The 20,966-nt window shown below is 45.7% G+C and overlaps 2 protein-coding genes and 1 long non-coding RNA gene across 7 annotated transcripts in view; 1 reads left to right on the forward strand and 2 right to left on the reverse strand.

Annotated features, from left to right (window-relative positions):
• How (protein held out wings) overlaps positions 1-13,044 on the reverse strand; it is a 39,171-nt gene extending 26,127 nt beyond the window's left edge. The window contains exon 1 of one of the 5 annotated variants that reach the window (XR_011718037.1): positions 11,494-13,042. Coding sequence is in view for 2 of the 5 variants with exons in the window: in XM_071705264.1 (XP_071561365.1) it covers positions 11,494-11,620 (127 nt within the window). In the remaining 3 variants the exon portion in view is untranslated. Of the gene's footprint in view, positions 1-11,493 lie in introns of all 5 variants that reach the window. The other 4 variants (XR_011718039.1, XR_011718038.1, XM_071705264.1 and 1 more) reach the window with 4 other exon arrangements.
• On the forward strand, positions 12,714-15,611 carry LOC139772005 (uncharacterized). Its single transcript, XR_011718040.1, has 2 exons — positions 12,714-12,842; positions 14,722-15,611. It is a non-coding gene; the product is annotated as an uncharacterized lncRNA (long non-coding RNA).
• Positions 15,612-16,247: 636 nt separating this feature from the next.
• On the reverse strand, positions 16,248-20,917 carry Pit (probable ATP-dependent RNA helicase pitchoune). Its single transcript, XM_071705258.1, has 10 exons — positions 20,214-20,917; positions 19,948-20,016; positions 19,692-19,772; positions 19,326-19,586; positions 18,685-18,999; positions 18,310-18,611; positions 18,071-18,223; positions 17,777-17,947; positions 17,216-17,393; positions 16,248-16,877 (listed from the first exon to the last, which is right to left on the reverse strand). Exons 1-10 carry the CDS (start codon positions 20,302-20,304, stop codon positions 16,711-16,713), a joined length of 1,788 nt encoding a protein of 595 aa, XP_071561359.1. The 5' UTR covers positions 20,305-20,917; the 3' UTR covers positions 16,248-16,710.
• Between the last annotated feature and the right edge of the window lie 49 nt (positions 20,918-20,966).

Raw genomic sequence — 20,966 nt, forward strand, 5'->3', positions numbered from 1 at the left:
GCAACGCGAGAATGCAACGGAGAATGCCGCGGCAACAGCTGCATGCAGAGGAGCTCGCGGAGGCACGCGCGGTTGCGGCGAACGCGAACGCGCCCGGCGAAACGGGCCGCGCGTCGCGTCGCGTCGCATCGCTCCGCTCTGCTCCGCTCCGCTCCGGGTCCGATCCGGTTCGGTCATCGGCCCCGCTAGCCGGGCCCTTAAGGGCCCGAGTTAAAGACCGCGTGCGTTGCACGGGACGTGTTTTCTCCCTCTCCCTGTCTCTCTTTCCAGAAAGAGAGAGAAGGACGGTGAGAGAGAGAGAGAGAGAGAGAGAGAGAGAGAGAGAGAGAGAGAGAGAGAGAGAGAGAGAGAGAGAGAGAGAGAGAGAGAGAGGCATCTCGAGTTCAGTTGTACCGCGTCTGGAAATGCGCGGCTCGCTCGCGCGATATCGCCGACGAGTTTAAAATTCGCATCGCGGGCGGGCGAGAGAGAAAAGGAGCGAGTTTCCGGAGCTTCGCATGCACGCTTCGGGAATATCGTTAACGTTGAAAGACCGTTCTCTCGTAACGTACAAATACATATAAAGACAAGATTTCTTTTTTTTTCCTTTATGTATAAATGAAGACTTTGGATACGGAAGAGGGTAATTTTCGGAATCAACGAGCACTCGACATTCGACGAAACACGCACCAAACAACTGTTGTGTGAGATGTAACGACACTCTCGGTTGCTTTTCCCACTTCCACCGGTCAATCATGTTCACCGCTCCAAAAATGGAACTGTGGGATTAAATGGGTTAAGAGTCGCGCGTGTGTGCGCGTTTTTGCGCATGTGTGTATGTGTGTGTGAGCATGTGTGAGGAGCGAGCCGCGCGCGATAATCGACGACGACGGAGGCGGAGGAGAAGCGTAGGCATTTCCTTATTTAGAAGCGGAGAAACGCCGTTGCCCGCCGTTACCACGGGAGGAGACGCTTTCTTCGAAGAGAGGAGAGGAGAGGAGATACTTACGGAAAGAGAGTCGATGCCGAAAAAAGCCCCGCGACGAGCCGTTCTCAATGACTGCCGGAGTTGCCGCCTCTCTCTTTTTTTCTCTTTCTCTCTTTCTCCCCGTGTACGAGACCCATCGAGATTCCGGCTCTCGATCGCGATTGCAAGCCTCCGGATTCTACCAATGACCAAAGACACTCGACTTCTTCGCCTGTTCTTTTCTCTACCGGATTTCTACCTGTTTTGAGAGTTGAGACGTGCAGATGTGTTCTAACTCAACATATAAAATTCGGACGAACGTTTTTAAATCTCGGATGCTCAGGGATGAAGACCTTTCGTCGTGTCTTAATAGGAGTTTGAAGTCTCGTTTGAATATTGTTCGATAATTATTTATTAATTGAAACATATAACTTACTAATTAGAATATTATCATCAAATTAATAGAGCTTTATGTTGACAATAATTTAAAAGAAAAATTTAGGTGATAAAAGATTAAATTATCCAAATTTGTCCGTGATCAGTAAAATATTCGAAACTGTTAAGTATTAAAAAGAAATCAATGAGTAGAATTTGCAAACGGTAAGTACATGGAAAAATATCTTTTGATGCGAATATAAATACCAATAATTATTACACAGCCAAAAGAATACTAATTATGAATACTAATTTGCATTGTTGAAGATAATTTTATTTTTGCTGAATCTGTAAATCTGTAAATCTGTAAATAATTTTGCTGAATTATTTTGTCATGACAGCAAATAAGAGTAAATTATTTCGTTTCAAATTTCTATGAATAAATGTAGATTTCTCAGCAAAACAGACTTTGTTGCAATAATTGAGATAAACAATCACGGCAACGAAGTTCGATTGCTTTCGCGCCGAGTATACAACAGTGCAGTTAAAGTTTCTTCGCGAAATTCTTCTTCCCCGTGTAAGCTTATCCCAGTTGGTAGTCGGTAGTAAACAGTGAGCTCTCTCTCTCTCTCTCGCGCGCGGTTTTGAAGGCACGCCTCCACATTTCAGAAATAATCGTAGCTTCCGTTCGGAGGGATTCGCGGGCACCGGCGATGCCCGGATTACGAATGCACGACGCGTTTGGCACGGAAACGGGGCCTATATTCGCGGGTGGATCCGAAACGCGTTATTTCGGTTGAGGCGCAAATATTAGGTTGCCGACCGCGATCCTTCCTGATGAGAATCACGCCCGTGATTTTCTCGCGGTTGGACGCAGTCTTCTCGGGAACGCTAATCCAACCGCTCTGACAAACATCTAATAATGATAAATATCCTTGACAAATAATCTCAAAAATTAATAAATAATAAATACGCAATGATAAATATCCTTCACGAATAATTCTCTCGTTCGAATGTCGTTTCGCGTTACTTATTCGCGTGATGCGCCGCTGACGTCAGACAAAACAGGAGCAGAGCGCGCCTTTCCGTTCGCGTTCTTTAACGAGGCTTAGCGGTTTAAACCGAGGGAAAAGGGGGAGGAAGAAAAAAGAACCGATATCGTCGCGAATTCTCGTCGAGCGGACTCGGACGATACCCCAAGAAGGCGCAGTCGCGCTCGCGTTACGAAATTTCCTCGGCAGCCATGAGGATAGAATGCCTTTTTCTTTCTTTCTTTTTTCTTTACGGACTTTACGGTTATCAGAGGCCGCGTTTTTCAGATGCAACGACCTGCTGCACGTCTCGCTCGCGTAAGTACGTCGCGAGAGCGAAATTGTTTATCACGTTTTCAGCACGATCCATAGACCAACGGTGTCGCGAGCGTGCGCGCGCGCGCGAACTGGAAAATCACCTCGTAACTTGACATACGTCTTTTCTTTTTCTAGTCACGTAACTTGGAACACAGCGTATTCCCTATCTCGCCATTGAATCGTAGGAACACAAACTCCATTCTTATACTTTACTACCTCAAATGATAATGGCTTTGTAAGTTTTTATGTAACCGCAGCACGGTTTAAAATAACTTTTCATAGTGTGCGACTTTACTAACGTAATTGATAAAAATATCAACAATTATCAATTTTCATAATAATAAACACTATAATATGCTCTTTACAAGGAAATGTTGTAAAATATATAAGAAATATATCTTTTACGTAACTCATACGATATTTCCTACAATATTTTCTTCGTGGCAGAGAGGCAAGGTCTGGTACCGTCTCTCATGTCACGAGTTAAAAATCCATAAAGGAGATGACGTACGTTACTTTTACCGAACGTTATAAATAATGGTCTCGGCCCGCTTCGTTCCCTTGAGTCAACCCACCTATTCGACACGACCACGCGGTTTTGTTATGCAACACGAACTGCTGTAGGCGGCTCGGACCCGGATACGTTGCGCCTATGGCAACGAAATATGCGGCTAGCTGCCGTATGACAATAATTAGAGTACGATCTCACGGTGCGACTCATAATTCACCTGCGGCGCGTTCTCGTGCTTTATATGCACGTCGTTAAGATAAAGACATTGTTAGTCCGATGTGTTTTAACGTCGGGTCTCTAAGGCCTTCGCGCGCAAAAAAAAAAGGCAATCCAGTTGGGTGTGGCACGTACTCCGCGATCTGTCGATCGCGGCACGTCGCGACGCGTCGAGCGTAACCTTTGCCTCGATCCTTCGCAGGCGACATACCTCGAACGTGAATTCTCATTGCAGTCACGAATCCGCGCGGCCACGTCGGTCCGCTTCGCGACGATACCGTCGCTTTGCGGTCACCCCGAGTCGTTCTCACCGGACATTCATTAACTCGATTGCCTCTGTGTACTCGTGTCGAGATAAATCTCGTACCTGGCCGCATTAGTTGTATCCAACGACAAAGAAAGAAAGAAGATAAGGTCTTGAATTTTCACGGTACTTCATTAAACGACAACCTGATGTCGATAGTCGACACCCTGCGTGTCCCGCATCAGCAATAAAAATTGACGCAATGAGTATCGAGATACTCGGTCTTTTTTATTGCTATTTGGAAACGATTTCTTTTTGACGAGAATATCGCGTGTCCACAATTTTCGAGTAAATAATGACAGAAGATAAGGAGCTCTCGACTAACTAAAAGCTCGAGAAGAGAATGATTTACAAAATTATATTTCTCAATTTATTTCTTCAACGAAATCGGTGTTTTACGCTTAAACGATGTAAAAATTCGATAAAATTCGACGTTTTCGCGCAACAATTCGTTGGACGAATGAAAAATCATCTTCAAATTTGCCGAGGGAGCTGAAGTTTGACGATCCCTACGAAACACCCTACGTGTTCAGATATGTCAGGGATCTCCGATGGGATTTGATCAATGGCGCGGGACGCTGCAATCAATTTGGATATCACCCTCGATTCATCGAGAGCTGATGCGGTGAATCCGAGCTAAGCGGGCGCGAGTTACAATCCTCGTGAGCTCTCTCGAGAGGCGAGGCGAGGCGAGGCAAGGCAAGACGAAATGAGGCGGGCGAGACGAAACGAAACGAAGCGAGTCGACTCGAGTCGGGTCGAGTCGACTCGAGTCGAGTTGAGGCGAGTCGAGTTGAGGCGAGGCAAGTCGGAGTTCCCGGCGCGGCTTCACCGTCGAGAGAAGGAATGCGGCCGCCACGGCGCGATGAAGATACGGGGAGGGGCGAGCAAGGACGAGAGGCGCGGTGGGAGGGAGGGGGGGCGCGCGGTAAATGGAAGAGAGAAGGGGGGTCGAAGACCGAGTCCGGTTAGCGATAGCTCCGAACGCGATCGGCCGGTACTGTACGAAGAACAAGGCTCCTCATTAACATTAAAATCGGTCAGCTGTTTCCTTAGAGCAGTCCGCGAATTCTTTCAATCTGCGCGCGATCCCTCCCTCCTCCCTCCTCTCCCCTCCCCCCCCCCGGAGAGATCCACCTGGGTTTTGATAGATTACGTAAAGGCTTAATCGTCACAACCCTCGAAGAGTTCTCGTGGCGTTACGAAATCAAGAGGATATAATAGAAATAGAGCGTCGATGTCGCGAGCGATGAATCGGAAACGCTATACGGGGAATATTACGAGTCCATTCGAGTTTTTTTCTTTAATGACGTTTCCCGCGGTACCTTTTACAGCGCGGCTAATTGAGCCAAGCTTTATTGCCGTCGCGATAATGTCCGTCATTAACGTCGCGCTGTCCCGCTCGCGCTTCGCTGCCTTTTCCCATAAGGAGTCGACCGGCGTACTACATGGACGGCAATTAGTGGCTAGAAACGTTAGCGGTGTCGCGATTGCGTATATTTACGAGTGCATTTGCAAGGAGCACGTTCTCTCCACTTTCAACGCCGGCCGAGCGTGCCCGTTAAGCTTCCGAAATTATTCCCTCCCCCCCCCCCCTCGCGTTCTATTCCCGATGCAAATTAGACCTTTAGACGCAAATATTAATCCGTCCGGACGTGTGAGAAACGTGTTTGTCAACGGTCCAGTTAACGATCACGCTTCATTATCCCCGAGGAGTGACGTTCGCGTTCGCTTTTCGCGAAAGAACTCGAGGATACGCACTTCGAATTTAAACCGAAGTGAGATCTTTTCGGCTCAGGAGAGCCACTTCGGATCTTCTTCTTCGGTAGGCTTTTCTTCTTTTCCCCGAAGAAAAAAAAAGGGCGTGTGAGACGCGCGAATTCCTTTAACGAGACGAGGCACGTATGTTGAAGGTTGCGGCGATTAGTCACGTCGACCCACTGGCTCTCGAAATCGAGCACGCACCCGGCGCGGCGGCGCGGCGTGTCGACGACGACGACGAACGCCGGTTCGGTATCCAAGTTTCGACCGGACAATTTCGAAAGGACGCCGCGCACTTGGCGACGAGTTCTATTCGCGCCACTAGGTCACCGAGAGAACTCGTTACACACTCTCGGTGGAAATAGAGCGCGCTTGAACGCGCCAGCCGCCCTCTCGAATGCATCACTATACGCGAAGCGAAGGATCATTACGGGAGAGCAGGCTCCCGCGTGTGTGCGCTCTCTCTGTCTCTCCTCTCTTCCTTCTCTCTTTCTCCACACGCCGCCTGTGCAACAAATGTAAAAACCCGTAGATGCCCGGGCGAGCAACTCTCGCGGCAGCGTGCCTTTCAACCGTCCCGGCAAAAGAACAAGATTAGAACGCACGGAATAAAAAAAAATCAATGACGATGATGAATAATTAATTTATAGCTGAATTTGTTGAGCTATTTAGTGCCTCTGAAACTTAAATTATTTATTTGTAATAAAATATTTACTTAAATGCATTTAGATTCGTTAAAGAAAAAAATCACATCGATTCTTTGATTTTATTTACGATCGGTATAGTTATCAATATTTCGTTTTCGAAAGAGGAGGAAACGTAGATTAAAGAGATATAAAACCTCGGTGGGACTTTGAGAAGTCCCGACAGTTCATGAAGGGTCAATTAGACGATTACTCAGACATATCATTGGTCAGATAGTTTTTACTTTTCAACTTTACAACGGTGAAGATTTTATCGAGATTATCACTGAAATGTCTTTTGTAGCGTTAATCAATATTTAAAAATTCAAGAAGTATGAAATATTTGACGAGATATTTCGTATTCATGTAAAAATAAAATATTTCAACTACGAAATATCTTATAAAATATTTACTTCTCGATTATCTTATTTCGATACTTTTATGCAAAATAATTAAAGAATTAATTTTTGTAAAAAGAAAATTCATGCAAAAAAATGCAAGCATCTGTATTACCGAAACAGAGAAAATCACTTTCATTTAACAAAAATAATTTTTCGACCTATTGCGTAAACGTTCTTTTGTTCAGTTTGGTAAGTCCTGCTCGCCTTCTAGGAAAATCTTGAATCCTTTCTTTTTAACAGAACTTATGTTACGTATACTGCGTATAGTTCAAAGATAAATAAGACCTTTAAATCGCATTCAATGAGTACTTCGAAAGGAGAGATGATTACAGTAAATTATTGCCCTCGGCCTTACCTAATGCGGCACAAGTCAAATTCCTTTTAGTTGCAGCGAGGGCTCATTACGAGCACGAGTGTGCCAACAGGTATATCGCCGAACAGGTATTGCGCAACGAATTAGCCTCAAGTCTCTCGTGACGAAGGGAACGTAGGCCAATAGAAATTTTAACGAGCCTTCAAAGACAGTTTCGACAAAAGTGCCCCTTCTGTATATGTATACAAATAGGGTAAAGAACCAAAATGGAAAATAAACACGAGAGGTAGCGGTGAGATTTCTTTAGAACTACGCGTTTTTCATGTCGAGTTTCCTCAGGGTGTAAAAACCAGTCGATATACCAACTACCGTGCAACATTGTTGGCGAATAAGATAGACTGGTAGAAGGATTTGCTCAAAGCGAAAGAATAACTGGGAATTTGTCTATTTTCTTCGAAACAATATGGCTCTCACGTAGTCCGGAAAAGTCACGTAAACTCTGTAAAAACTCTGGGAGAGGATCTTTTGCGGCATTTAAGTACTTCTATAGCTCTAGATTTGACGTCAAGTCCGTCTTTTTAGTAAGCCAATAAAAGCCTCGATCTCGCAAAAACAATTGCAATTTGCTTATAATCGAAAAGCTTTTTTCAAGCGGATAAAATAAAGCAGAAAGAGAGAGACGTACGACACATTCCGCGAAGACTATCGGGTATGTACAACCGACGAATTTCTGCAGAAAACAAAAAAACAAGTATTTTCTTTTTCGGTCCCGTTTACATATGAAGGACTTGGCGTTGCGGGGAAGGTGGGGGTTTTCTCTCTTTTGTGCGACGTGGTCTCGCGGCGTTCGCGCCGGGAATATTAAGTGTCTCCCATAAGCATACGATGCAGCACTGCTTTCCAGCGCGTAAAACAAAACGAGCGAAAATGCAGCTTTCTCTCCGACTTTCCAAAGGCGAACGCGTCCTTAGGCGATTCCGCACACCTTCGCGAATGCAATTCGCGCCACGACGCGATAAATCGTCGATCGGAAATCGGGACTCGCTCGTGAAAAGTCCAGCGCGGAGAAAAGGAGGAAGGAGCGGGGGCACCGAGTGGCAAACTGTCCGAAAGAACATTGCGGCATTACTCCCCGTTGAGTTTCTTCAATCGAAAGGATTAATTACTGGGGCGACAATTCAGGCAGATTCGCGAGAAACGTATCACCGTGCGTGTTCTCCCGGGTAAAAAGAAGAATCACGAGGTGAATCGTTCCAGGTAAACGACGGTTGTTACAGCCCGTAAGTATTGCGCACGGAGGGGAGAACGCGGCGGCGAATTTACAGACATCAAAGCGACGGCGACGGCGGTGGGCCCTGCTGGGCCCCACCGCGCCGCGATTCCGCACGACGGAACGTCAAATTTCGTCGAACGGCGGTAATCGCCGGCGGTCCGCCCGCGGAAGCGGGCACCACCTCGTTAGGACAGGTGCGCACGCGCGCACGACACACGTGCGGTCGAGGGAGAAGATAAGAAAAGAAGAAAAGAAGAAAAGAAGAAAGAAGAAAAAAAAGGCAGAGAGGAAAAAAGTCTCAGACGCGCGAACCCCGGGACTTCCTTGCGAATCAAGCGTTTACGCGCCCGAGCCTATATTCCCCGAGAACGGGGGATCGGGGATCTGGTGAGCGGTGTATCGAGTGTGCGTCGAGAGGGGGGAGCCGACGAACGGCCGAGGGGGGACAGGGGGGAAGAGGAGGATATCGAGAGTGCCCAACGAAGCGGTTCTACGGCGGTACAGCGAGGTCAGCGTCTTTTCTGCGTACGTGGATCCGCCGTCGAACGTACGCAGCGCTAATCTCGCCGATTTCGCCCGTGATGATGCTGCCAGCAACATCACCACCACCACCATCACCACCACTACCATCGTCATCATCGTGCAAAACAACGAGCAAAACAGCACGACACGAGCGACGAGTGCTGCCGCCAAGCGGTACAACGAGAGCGTATAAATAAATATTTACCGTTCGCGCGTTCCTTTCACTTGCTGTATCGTATCGTTTCGCCGATTGAAATCGATTCCGAGAGCACACAGATGTGCGCGGGCAATTCGCAGCCTAGACGCGACGACGTAGAGCCCCACCGGCTGCGAGGGGGATCTCGACGACTTTCACGGGAGATAAAATAGAAAAAAATATGTGGGAGATACAAATAGAATAGAATTTTAAGCGGGGTGGAGAGAGAAAGCGAGTTAGAAAACACGAGATGCGTCCGAGAAAAGGCGGATAAAAGACGGCAAAGGAGAGAAAAGACTCTCAGTGTAGTATACAAATTTATGAAAAGAGCCGACAGGTTAACAATGGAACGGTTAAGAACCTACTTACAAGCACTTTACTTGCGTAAGTAAAGGCACTATTCTTTAGGGATACAATAACAAACAAAAAAAAACTATAATCGCAGTACATTCGGGTGTCAAATACGTCTGACAGCGACAAATAGATCCTCGTTATTTATCGCCCGTTATTTACGCGTGCGATATCGGTACGAATGCAATAAATAATGTAAAATAAATAGAAAAAAAATCCTTCCACTCTTGTGTCACGCTCATGTTGTTTTCACAAGTGTCGGGTGCGAACCTACTGCAATAACTCGTACGTTTCCCCGCGCGATAACCGACAACTAATGCAAGCTATCGAATTACTGGGCGATACTTACTCGCGATAATCCGATAAATGGCGCTGGTTTGCTAAAAATAAAGACCCCCGAGCTTTCGCGGAATACTCGCGCGATTTATTTATTTTATTCTATGCATTTTAAGCGTGACTGATTGTGAACCGCCGCCGCGCAGTTCATCGTTTCTTCGATATTTGACCCACAGAAATGAGTCGCAGTCGCAGATTTTACACGACGCCGCGCCGGAGAGCTTCTCACGTATTCTCATTTCGCATTGTACTTTCATTCATCTATTGAAGATTGGCAACAGACGGAATATACGTTTCATCGAGATCGAATCGGTCGTTTTGCCTCGAATGCTCTCAAGAGGTGCAATTTAGTTTGAGATATCAACTTTCGCCCGTAAACTTCTCGTATTAACCGTGCAAGGCATATAATTAACAATAAAAGGACAACTCACACGTTCAATAAAAGCAAAGCTAAATACAGGCCAACAAAATCTCCGAGCAAACAATAAAAGATGTTGGTTTAAAAGTAAAAAAATAATAATTTATTGGATGATGGAAATAAAAATCGTTTACTTATAATTAACATATCTATTCCGTTAATAAAACACGGCAATGCAATATTATTATTTCCTCGTCGATTTATTAAGTCCGCTTTATTTCGCAGCAAAGCGCAGCAAATCTACTTTTCGCGCTTAAAATGAAACGAGCACGTAATATGAGATACGTTCAGGTGGAAGGAGGGGGGAGGAGAGGAAAGACGAAAGGCACGAAAAGATCGGCCGCGAGGAACAAACTTATTTCTCGTCGGACGTATTCCAGGGCTCGGTTCGATTGAACCAATAAGACCCGTCGTAATTCTCGGAGCAAGCACGCCGTAGCCACCCGTAGCTGCGCCGCGCCGCCGGCCACGTGACACACACGCGCCGCGCGTCGCGATAGCGAAAGGAGCGGATAAGGCACACGCACAGGGGGGTACACCGCGACACCTGTACACGGGGTGTTCCACATCTCTGCGCGAGTGGAAATTGTTTTTTTTTCGGACGGGACGCGACGCCGCGTATCATCCCGATTCGCGGGCTCGAGCGAGGCGACAACGCGGAGAAGCGGGGGAAGGAAAGAGAACGACGGGGGGCAGGAGGGGGGCATGTCATTTTCTCGCGAACCGGGAATGAGGTCGATCCCTCGAGTATACACTCGGAGACACCCGGGTGCTCTCTTATCATTGAGAAATGCCAGCGCGCCGATTTCTTTTTTCCCTCGACCAAAAACGTCCGCGAAATCGTAAACGACGATCGAGTTAACAAGAGGAAAATATGGTCCGTGTGGAAAAATGGTTCAGATTTCGTTATTTCGTGTCCGAAATTAAAAAAAAATGCCTGCGCCTATCCAGGCTCGCTCGCTCCGGAAAGTCAGGCTTTCCGGGACACCCTGTATATACGTCTCGTTCGCAGCCGCAGGAATTCGCTGATAGCGTTTGCGGGGCCCAATCGGCTCCATCGACGGACATTTCAAAACGACGCGACGGCGAATTGGTAAAACGTGGCGAGACGAATTGGGGAGTCGCGGTGGTCCATACGATCGCTTCCGAGCGGTTTCACTGACGTAGGGAAAAAAGAAAAACACGCGACGTTACGTCACGATGAAAAATTCAGCGCGTTCGGAGGCGCGACCGAGCGCGCAAAATGGCGCGTCGCGCGCAATCTCTCTCTCTCTCTTTCTCTCTCGCGTTTTGCGACGGGCGGCCCGATAAAATTTCGGACGCCGCGCGGCTACATTTATTTCTGGACTTCCCGGAAACCTTACCTTCGACCTTTCCCGCTCGCCCATTTTGGACGAACAATCTCGGTCGAGCGCGCGTAACGCGGCACCGCGGGCAGCAAACCGCCGCGCAGCAAAAATTCAGGAAAACAGGAATAGCGAGAGACGGAGAGAAGAAAAAAAAATGCGGAGTAGGAAAGAGGAGAAATGGTCACTCACCCTCGTCCAGCAGCCGCTCCACGTGAATGAAGACATTCGGGAAGGCAGCTAGCTGCTTCCGGTCCTTCAGCAACTGTGACAGGTAGTCCGCTATACTCTGCGTCGTCGTGTTAGTATTATCACACATCGCAAATTGTACTCGGCTGCTTCAATGGCGAATGGGTTGGCGCGTGTTGGGCGCGCGCGCGCGGGCAAAACACGATTTTAATGCAAACACTCGACTCGGAGAGGCGGCGAGAGCGAGTGGACCGCGACGGTGCGCGGAGTCGTCGGGACGGACGGAGAACGTCGGAGCTGTTCTCTCTCCGGTCGCACAAGAGAGCACCAAACACGCGCGGACAGGCGGAGACGTACTGACGAAGGAGCGTTTAAAAGAAAAGGAGCCGGAGCGAAGGCGACGGTGGCGGCAGCGGCGGCGGCGGCGGCGGCGGCGGCAACGAGGGGGGAACGGGGAGTGACACGACGAGTGGGACAGAGAGAGAGAGAGAGAGAGAGAGAGAGAGAGAGAGAGAAGGGAGAGGAAAAGACTCCCGCTAGCGTGGAGGAATCGCGCGCGAGGCGAGGGTGGCGCGAGCGCGGCGAGAGGGGAAGGGACGGGGGGAGGGAGCCGGAGAGCGAAGGCGCGAGGGCGAGCAACGCTCCTCCGAGAGAGTCGTAAAGTTGCCTCGTCTGCCGCGTACGCGGTTCGTTCTTTTCTCTTCTTTTTTCCTTTCCTTCGATTTTTTTTTCCCCGCCAGTGACGTGGACCGGATGGCTCTCCGCTCGATCGCTTTTTTCCTCGTATCGGTTCGTTTCTCGTTCGTTTCCTTCGATTCTTTCCCCGATTAGCTCCGCGGATTCTCGCCTCTCCCTTTTTCTCCCGTTTTATCCCGCTCGGCTTGGCTCGCCCAGTTTCTGCGACGGTCTTTTTCTCTTTCTCTCTTGCTCCGGTCGAGGTAACGCGCTTGCCTCTCACACACTCACGTCGTCACAGTTGACTATTGCGCTTTCAGAAACGATCCCACTGGTAAACGCGCGCCGCAGTAGATCGCGAGAAGCGACGTGGGAGCGACGACGGAGGGAGGGAGACGCGGACGGAGAGAGGGAGGAAGAGCGTAGGAAGAGGTGAGGGAACGGAACGCAACGAGACAGAGACGGAGCGTCGAAGATAAATAGAAACGATCGACCAAAAGTTTCGGACGGAGAAAGCGAAAACGGAAAGAACCGGACGAAACGGCGAAGGAGGAGTGAAAGAGAGAGAGGGGGGGAGGATTAAACGTGCGTAGAGATAATGCTGAATGTCTCTCTCCCTCGCTCGTTTGCGCTCCGTGTTAGGTTGAAATCGGAATGCGGATCGCGGGAATTCAAGAGTAAGTACACGCGCTTTGGAATTCTCGGCTCTACTGATTGCACCCCCGTGCATGCGCGCCCGCGCCGAACCGAGCCGAGCGGGCCCGAGTCAAGCCGAGGAGCCGGGATCGCGGGCGCATGCGCGCTACGCGCGCACCGTGCTCTCCTCTCCGCTCCGCCCCGCTCCGCCGCGCGCCGCGCCCGCGCCGTCCGCGTCGTCGTCGTCGCGCGTCTACCGCCCACTACCATATACGGGCTCCGCATACGCGCTAGCACCGAGCGAGAGCGAGAGAGACTGAATGAGAGAAGGAGAGAGAGGGGGGGGGAGATGGAGATAAGCGCCATACCGTCGTGTCGCAGAGTTGGATAATTCAGGATTCAAGCCCGCGTCCGCGGGCCAACGCACCATCCGTTTCTCTTAACGTTGGCCGCGTGAGGCGAATTATTCCAACTTTTTTTCAAATATGGTCCTTCACGGACGAACTCGCGCGGAATCTATATATTTTCGTGCTCAATCGGAAATGTTTTCTTTTCTTTTTTTATTTCGGAGTCTGTCGGAGTACCGCGAGACTCCCGAGGAAAGACCACTTCCTTTAAAACCTTTCCGACCATCCCCCAACCACGAGTTTCCAATTACAATTTTTAATCTTGGCTTCGGATCTCTCTCTCTCTCTCTCTCTCTCTCTCTCTCTCTCTCTCTCTCTCTCTCTCTCTCTCTCCTCTCTTTCTCTTTCGCTCACATGACGACATGCGCGCGCATGCAAGTTGCGGCGGTGTCGAAACTCGTTAATCCTTCACGTCAGACTTTTTTGAGAAGAGAAACATATATCTAGTGATCTAATTTAATTATTTTTAAAGGTTTTTTGAAGTCGCTGAATAGAAAAATGGCAACTAAATTTAAAATTCAATACAGCAAAAATAAGAAATAAATTGTTTTATAAATAAATTGTGTATTACTGGATACAAAACATGAAAAAAATATTAAATGACTGATCTGATATGGCGAATGTAAAAATAAGATATCTTCGAGTTCTAATGAAAGATTGTATCGCGTCGTTTTCAGGATCGCAAAATACAGATTCAACTTGTAAGACAAAATAAAAAAAAGCGTAATAAAACATATTCATAAGAACCACGTAGTACAGTCGAAAAGTTCTCTCAAGACGAGCCCAATTTGAGTCGTTAACGACTCCATGTTTACCGGATATTATATATCTCACAAATACGCCAGGATACACGTGCACTCCGGATTCACGTGTCCCTGGACACGGGGGGAACTCGAAAGACACGTGATCATTAGCGTGAATGAATAACGTGTCGATTGACAAAGACGGGAACGCGGCAAGTCGCTTCCTCGCTGCAAATCGCGATGGTCCCGACTTCGCGAGGAGGAGAGGTAGGGAGGAAAAAAAATGGGCCGTGTGGAACGTATCCCGAGTGCGCAACCGGTCGCGGCCTCTCCCAACGGAGATCGGTGCATTACATCAACGGTGCGCAACATCGTTACGATCTCGGAGCTCCGCGGCGTGCCTTAGAATGCATAATTAATAACTCTGCCTACCCGCTTGCGATATACGCGCGCCGGCCAAGGCGTGAACGTACAAGGTGATACCCGCGAGCGTGTCGGCCGATTCATATATTAACGACGCACGTGCCGTGGACTAACGACGCGCGCTTAACCGGGCCTCGTTTCTTCTTCTTCCTCCTCTTGAAGAATTTTGTTTATCTTGGAGACGGTTAATCTCGTCTTTACGGGAAATCTCTCGGTGCTTTCTCGCTGATTAAAAGTTACTCGAGAGTCTAATAGTGATGTTTACAACTCACGTTTATAATTATTATTTAATTACTATATCTATTTTATTTATAATTATAGTTACTTAATTTTCATGTGTTTTTCAGCCAGGATTATGTAGCTCGCGTGAGATGCCCTGCGCTCCTCATGAAAACTATGGCTACTACGACAAGTACGACAGAAATCAATAAGATATTTGCAAATTAATATTGGATTGACATCATACATACATTTCATTTACACCTTAAAATAGTTAGAAGTCGCTTGAGCGATCTAAGAGTCTCCGTTCAATTTCGAGGTTCTAAGAAGAGTCGCCTTGAAAACGGAAAGCTATAAAGGTAAAAAAAATGATAGATCGGTTTAACGAACGGTATTACGAATACCGTACCGTTGCGAATCCCAAGTCACGTCTCGTCGTCGGAATAGAAAAATTTATTCCAGCATCGTGCCTCGCGCGGAGAGGCGTGCTTTTTGTACAGGATGTATAATAAACGGTGTATAAACAAGCGATCCCGTAGGAGGAGCACTTATATTGCAATTTCTGCCCGGCTGGATTACCAGTGGAAATGCCATTACGTGGTCGACAGCTAAATGGTGTCAACGGCGCGCGTTCGCCACCGGTTTGTCCTTACCGGGCCGCTTAAGGGAGCGCACGCGATTGCGGAATGTTTAAGCGCGCGGAAAGGAAGCAAAGCGCACTTTCCCCCCTTCGTCTCGCTGCTCGACCGCAAAAAAGTACGGATCGAGGTTTCGCTCGAGGCTCGTTATAGTCTAATTCACTAATAAAGACTGTAAAATAGATCGCGATGAACGGTGGCAAGCCGGTTATCATTGATTCAAATGCAGACGCTGAAGAAACAGTTGTCCTTTTTCAACGAGCGTCTGAAATTCGGAGATGTCGAACTCGTGCGGTCCCAATGAATCTATAAATACTTCATTAGCTTCATAAATACTAATATACTTCAATGTACTTCTAATAAATATGACATTTCAATTATATCCGAAAGAATTATTATCCGATCGCTGAATTCCAGGTGCTCGGATAATTTGAAGAGTCGAACCCGTGAATTTGGATCTGAACTACTAAACTGCGATAAGACGTTTCTGTTCTCCGATCCTGTTCGATCGGCCTCTCATCCGTAATTCCGAAAAATCGCCGGCGAAATACGTGACGGAACGGGTCGCGCATAGGTCGAATTCAAGGTGCGATTGCCGATCGATCGGCCGCGCCGATTACGCCGCCTCTTTAGTGCTCTCCCACGGACTTTACCTTCTATGCCGTGTATCCAGCGCCTACACGCGCGCACGTACGCACTCGCACGCACGCACGCACACGTCGGCAAATGCAAAAGTGACGTTGACGTCACGCGTCCGTACATGGCCTCACCGTGAAAACCGTGTGGGTGTCGCGCGTTATAAATTACTTCGTCTTGAACTTTTTTCCCCTCCTATTACTACGCATCCTTCCTTCCATTCCCGGTCCCGATCGCCTCTGCAATCTTCGAGCGGAGAAAATGAAACTTGCACGCATTCGCGGATTCTGTGACTGGCTTGATAAAAAAACTTAAGAAAAACAGGACAGAACAATTTAGAATCGTTAAGAAGAAAAAAAATGGAATGAGTCAGGAACGACTTCTTGACATAAAGCGGAATATATTTCCGATCTGACGTTAAATCTAAAACTGTATAATGACATCGACAATGCCGGAGCTTGATACCTTAAATGTTCTTGTGTCTGAGACTCGCAGAGGATGCCGTTTGACGAGCACTCGGACGATCTTTGCTTATAATCATTTTACTAAAACTATTTACAGTATACATAATACATACGGTGCGGATAGTTTATTCCGACTCCAAATGTATATGAGAAAATACGATTTGAACGTATGCTTCTCTCACGTTGCACCTTATTTACAAGTCGCCGGTAGGGCAGCGGGATCATCTTCGAGCGATTAAGTTGGCGGGATTGTTATGCTGCCGATCCTCAGGTTACCACACCGAGATGTATTAATATCGTTAAATTGATCCCTAATGATGCGCCGCCATCGTACGCCATTGTCTGCCGTCTACGCCTATAAGGTGCGCGGGGATGACTGTTATCTGCTGAATTGCCGATTGTCCTGCCCACGTTTGCCTATCTGGCGAAAGGTCTTGGTGCGTTTCAGCCGCTTTGACGAACTCGGGTCGTTTATATTTTTGAAATGTCCATAGCCGCCCCCGCCGAGCCTTTTTCGTGGTCGTGAAGACTTGCTGATTCCCACCTCTTACATAGGAAAAAAAGAAAGTTTAACTCTAGGCTAACTAGCAATGCATATTTGTGCTGGTTCAAGACAAACCTACATTTGGAGGCTAATATCGAGAAACCAGTAATTAAGATTTTGATTAATTCAGATATAGACGACAAATGTAAATTGAATTACTTTTTTCTCTATGTTATTAATAGAAATTCGAATAAATATCTAAGAATCTTGTAAAGATATTTATCTAAAAAAGTTATAAATAGATTTGTCCGAGAAAACTTTTGCACTTTTGCTCCAACTTACAATATGTGTTTCCATTAGCGATGATATGATTTCTATTATTAAATTGAAAAAAACTTACTCAAATCTACTGCTGGTGGTACGGTAAATCCAAACGATTTAGCGACTTTCACCAGATCCAGAGTCTCTATATCAAAGACCTGCTTCAAATGATGTGAATCATACGCTCTGACGTAATTCTTAAATGCATCCTTTGCCGACTGATGTAAGAAATAATTCTTCGATATCAACTTCTCAAGCTAAAAAAGAAAATATGTCTTTATCGCTTCTAAAATATTAGCAGAGATTAGTTAAACTGATAGAGTTGCATATTTCAATTTCTCTACTAAAAGATGCGATGAAATCACATACATATATTAGCACTTCTACGCATGTTTCCGTGCCTCTTAGTTTCGATTTAAACACAAAGCATTTAAAATTCAGACGGAAAAATATTCAGAGTATATTTTAAAGGAAGAATCACACACACACACACACACACACACACACACACACACACACACACCACACACACACACACACACACACACACACACACACACACACACACACACACACACACACACACACACACACACACACACACACACACACACACAATATATGTATTGTGTATACCTACCTGTAATTGTATATCGGCGATTTTATTCCAAGAAAATTCATATTCGTTCACGGGTACGCGAGCTTCCTTGAGATAACGAAGGAAGCCAAGCTCCTCCGGTCGTAATATCAGCAAAGCATGACCGCTGCTACCCTCCCCGCGAGCAGTTCGACCAACACGATGGATGTATTCCTAAAAGTCACACAAGTTCGATATTAAGAATCGATATTCATTAATCCGTACTGTTGGAAAGATTATCATATCTCTCTGCTTCTTTTAATATTAAGCAAAGCAAAATAATACGACAATCTCTACCTTGGGATCGTCTGGTGGATCGTACTGCACGATCCAGTCGACATCGGGTATATCCAGACCTCTCGCGGCCACGTCAGTGCAAAGCAGAATACCCGAAGAGGCGTTACAAAATTGGTAAAAGGTCGTGGTCCTTTTCGTCTGTTTCTGCTTACCCTGTTAACGAAAGCGTGAACGCTAAGTCGGGAGTTCATGAAAATATCGCGGCTCCGAGTGGCGTTGGGAATGATTTAGTAACGTACGTGTATGCTCATCACTGGTAAATCGATGTAATTTAGGAGTTCGTGGTGATATTTAACGGACATGCAGGAACTGAAGAAGACCATCATTTTCTTCTTCCGATTTTTCTTTAAGAACGTGAACAGAAGTAAAAATCTTTTCTCGCTCGGGCACGTTACATAGCCTTGTTGCAAGCCCTCTACAGTCGCCATTTCCTTGTCGTCGTCGACCCCCACGTATATAGGTTCTTTTTTTAGGGCTAACGTCGTTATCGTCGCTACCTTCTGTGTCTGTGTCGCGCTGAAGAGCATAGTTTGCCGGCGTTCTGCAACAATAACTCACATAGTAACAAGAAAAAACAATTGCTTTTAACATTATTAACGCAGTGTGTCACTTACTGGGAAGGATGTTGATGATTTGCTTCAACTCTTCTTCGTATCCAATATCCAGAATACGATCAGCTTCATCAATAACCAGACATTGAAGATTCTTGTATAAGAAATCGGGCGTATTTTGCAAATGATCTAATAATCGTCCCGGCGTTGCCACGATAATGTTGATTCCCTTTTCGAGCTTTTGCGCTTCGGTCTGCCTACTGGCACCACCCATCAGCAGACCGTACGTGTGATAATGATACTTCATCAATTCCTTCAAGACCCCGAAAGTTTGCATAGACAATTCTCTCGTGGGAGACATAATGATGCAACCGGTGCCTGTAAATATTTATCCATTAGATCCTTCTGCCGACTTTGTATAATTGAATAATCAGAATACATCGAGACAACTTTATTTCTAGCAGCAGCTTCTATTTTCAAGTCATCTCTGCAAAACTCAATGATAGAAATCATCACTATTGAAGGACTAAATGTTAAATACATCAAACACTATTGAATATTTTAAGCAAAAATTATATTCGCATTTAAACGAACGTAGTTATCTTTTATTTACGTGAAAACGAATTCATAAAGATTATTCACAAAATAAAAAATATCGAAATGATTTTCTGACACTAGCTATATATATCGAGTTTATTATATACCGTTACGGGGCATAAACTTCAACTTGTAAATCAGTTCGACGGCGGGAATTAAGAACGCCAGAGTTTTGCCAGATCCAGTTTTGGCAGCGCCAACCAAATCTCTCCCTTCCAGAAGAGGTGGAATAGCTTTCGCTTGTATCTCAGTCATATTTGTAAAACCCATATCCTTTATCGCCTTCAGTGTATTCTCGCATACCTTCTCGCTCAATACCGAGAAGCTTGTATCGTTTGTCACTTCAAAACCTACAGCTGTGCCAGGTACTAAACAAAAATATATATCAACATGTCATTTTATATATATATATATAGAAAGCGCTCGAATATATATCATTCAATTTCTAATGTAAGCATATCAGAAGTACGTACAATTGTCATTGTCAGTAGTCGGAGGTTGCTCAGCTACCTCAGATCTTTCACTTTTCTCAGGTATCTTTAACTTCATCTTTTCTAAGAAAGATATACGAATCACTATTAATAATCATATAATAAAACGGAAAATGCAGATATAATTAATTCTACTAATGGTATTATATGTTAGCTTAAAAGATTCATATATCTTATACATTTATAAAATAATTGAAAAAATAAATTATAAAAATAAGTTGGAATAATTTCTACAAACTTTTTGGAGGGATATCCTCTGTGTTTTGCTGAGGTATCGTCTCGGGTATTTTTTCTGGCTTGATTGCATCTGTATAACAAAAGTGTTTAAAATAAATGACAAGAGGGATATATTTATAACGAAAAGAAGAAAGAGGCCAATACTAAGAGATACTGTAGATACTAATTTTGCTACGCAATTTTCTTAAATACAGTCCCATTACTCGACAGAATACAGATATGTTTTTATTTCACAAGAGCTAACCTCGAAAGTCAGAACACCCTTACCTTTCCGCTCCTCTCGCCGCTTTAGCACTGTTAATTTCGTCTTCTCTCGTTTCTTAATTTTTCGCATCAGCACTTTCTCGGGCACGGACATCTTTTTAAGTTACGGAAAAGTATCGCAGTGGCATAAAAAATTTGTTTACCACCGCCCAGGCACATACGCGCGAGAAAACGATCAAAGCCAACACGTGGTGAAAGCATATAACCCTACCATAGACACACAAAAAAAAGAACAATTATCTGCACCTGAGAGAGAAGCCTGACTAGCCCTCTCAGGCTTCTCTCTGTCTGTCTGTCTGCACATTATACACTTTACATATGGAGGGGTTAAAGCCATAGTGGCGTAAGTCACTTTTTTTAACCTATCGAGTTAAGTTCATAGATGCAGTCTACACATGCAGATATGTTGAAAAAAGAAGAAAAAAAAAGTGGTCAAAAAAATTGACTTACACCACTATGGCTTTAACCCCTCCATATATAGATTGCGCGCTGCCATTGGAGGCGCGAAGACAGCAGTAATAAGAGAAAACGAAGACAATCCAAATGCACTCATTTTTTACAAAAATAAAGTATATAAACAATTATATACTTTAGAATAGCAATGCATTTATAAAAAAAAAAAAATGCTTTAAATGCATATGAATAGTCGAGATATTAAATGCAATATTTCACACTGTATGTTACACAATTTAAGATTATGGGACTTCTTAAACTCTTTAGATCCTTATAAAACGCTGTACACCTTTCGCATTTCTG

Source organism: Temnothorax nylanderi, unplaced genomic scaffold, assembly GCF_030848795.1.
Source record: "Temnothorax nylanderi isolate EJ_2023f unplaced genomic scaffold, tnyl_v1.0 TNYL_tig0046_pilon, whole genome shotgun sequence".
NCBI classification, from domain to species: domain Eukaryota; kingdom Metazoa; phylum Arthropoda; class Insecta; order Hymenoptera; family Formicidae; genus Temnothorax; species Temnothorax nylanderi.

Coding starts and splice junctions, on each gene's coding strand:
- Pit (XM_071705258.1), bottom strand. CDS start 20,304: ATGTCCGTGCCCGAGAAAGTGCTGATGCGAAAAATTAAGAAACGAGAG. Junction 17,948..18,070: donor ATCCACCAGACGATCCCAAG/GTAGAGATTGTC, acceptor TGTGACTTTTAG/GAATACATCCATCGTGTTGG. Junction 16,878..17,215: donor ACCACCAGCAGTAGATTTGA/GTAAGTTTTTTT, acceptor TTCCTATGTAAG/AGGTGGGAATCAGCAAGTCT.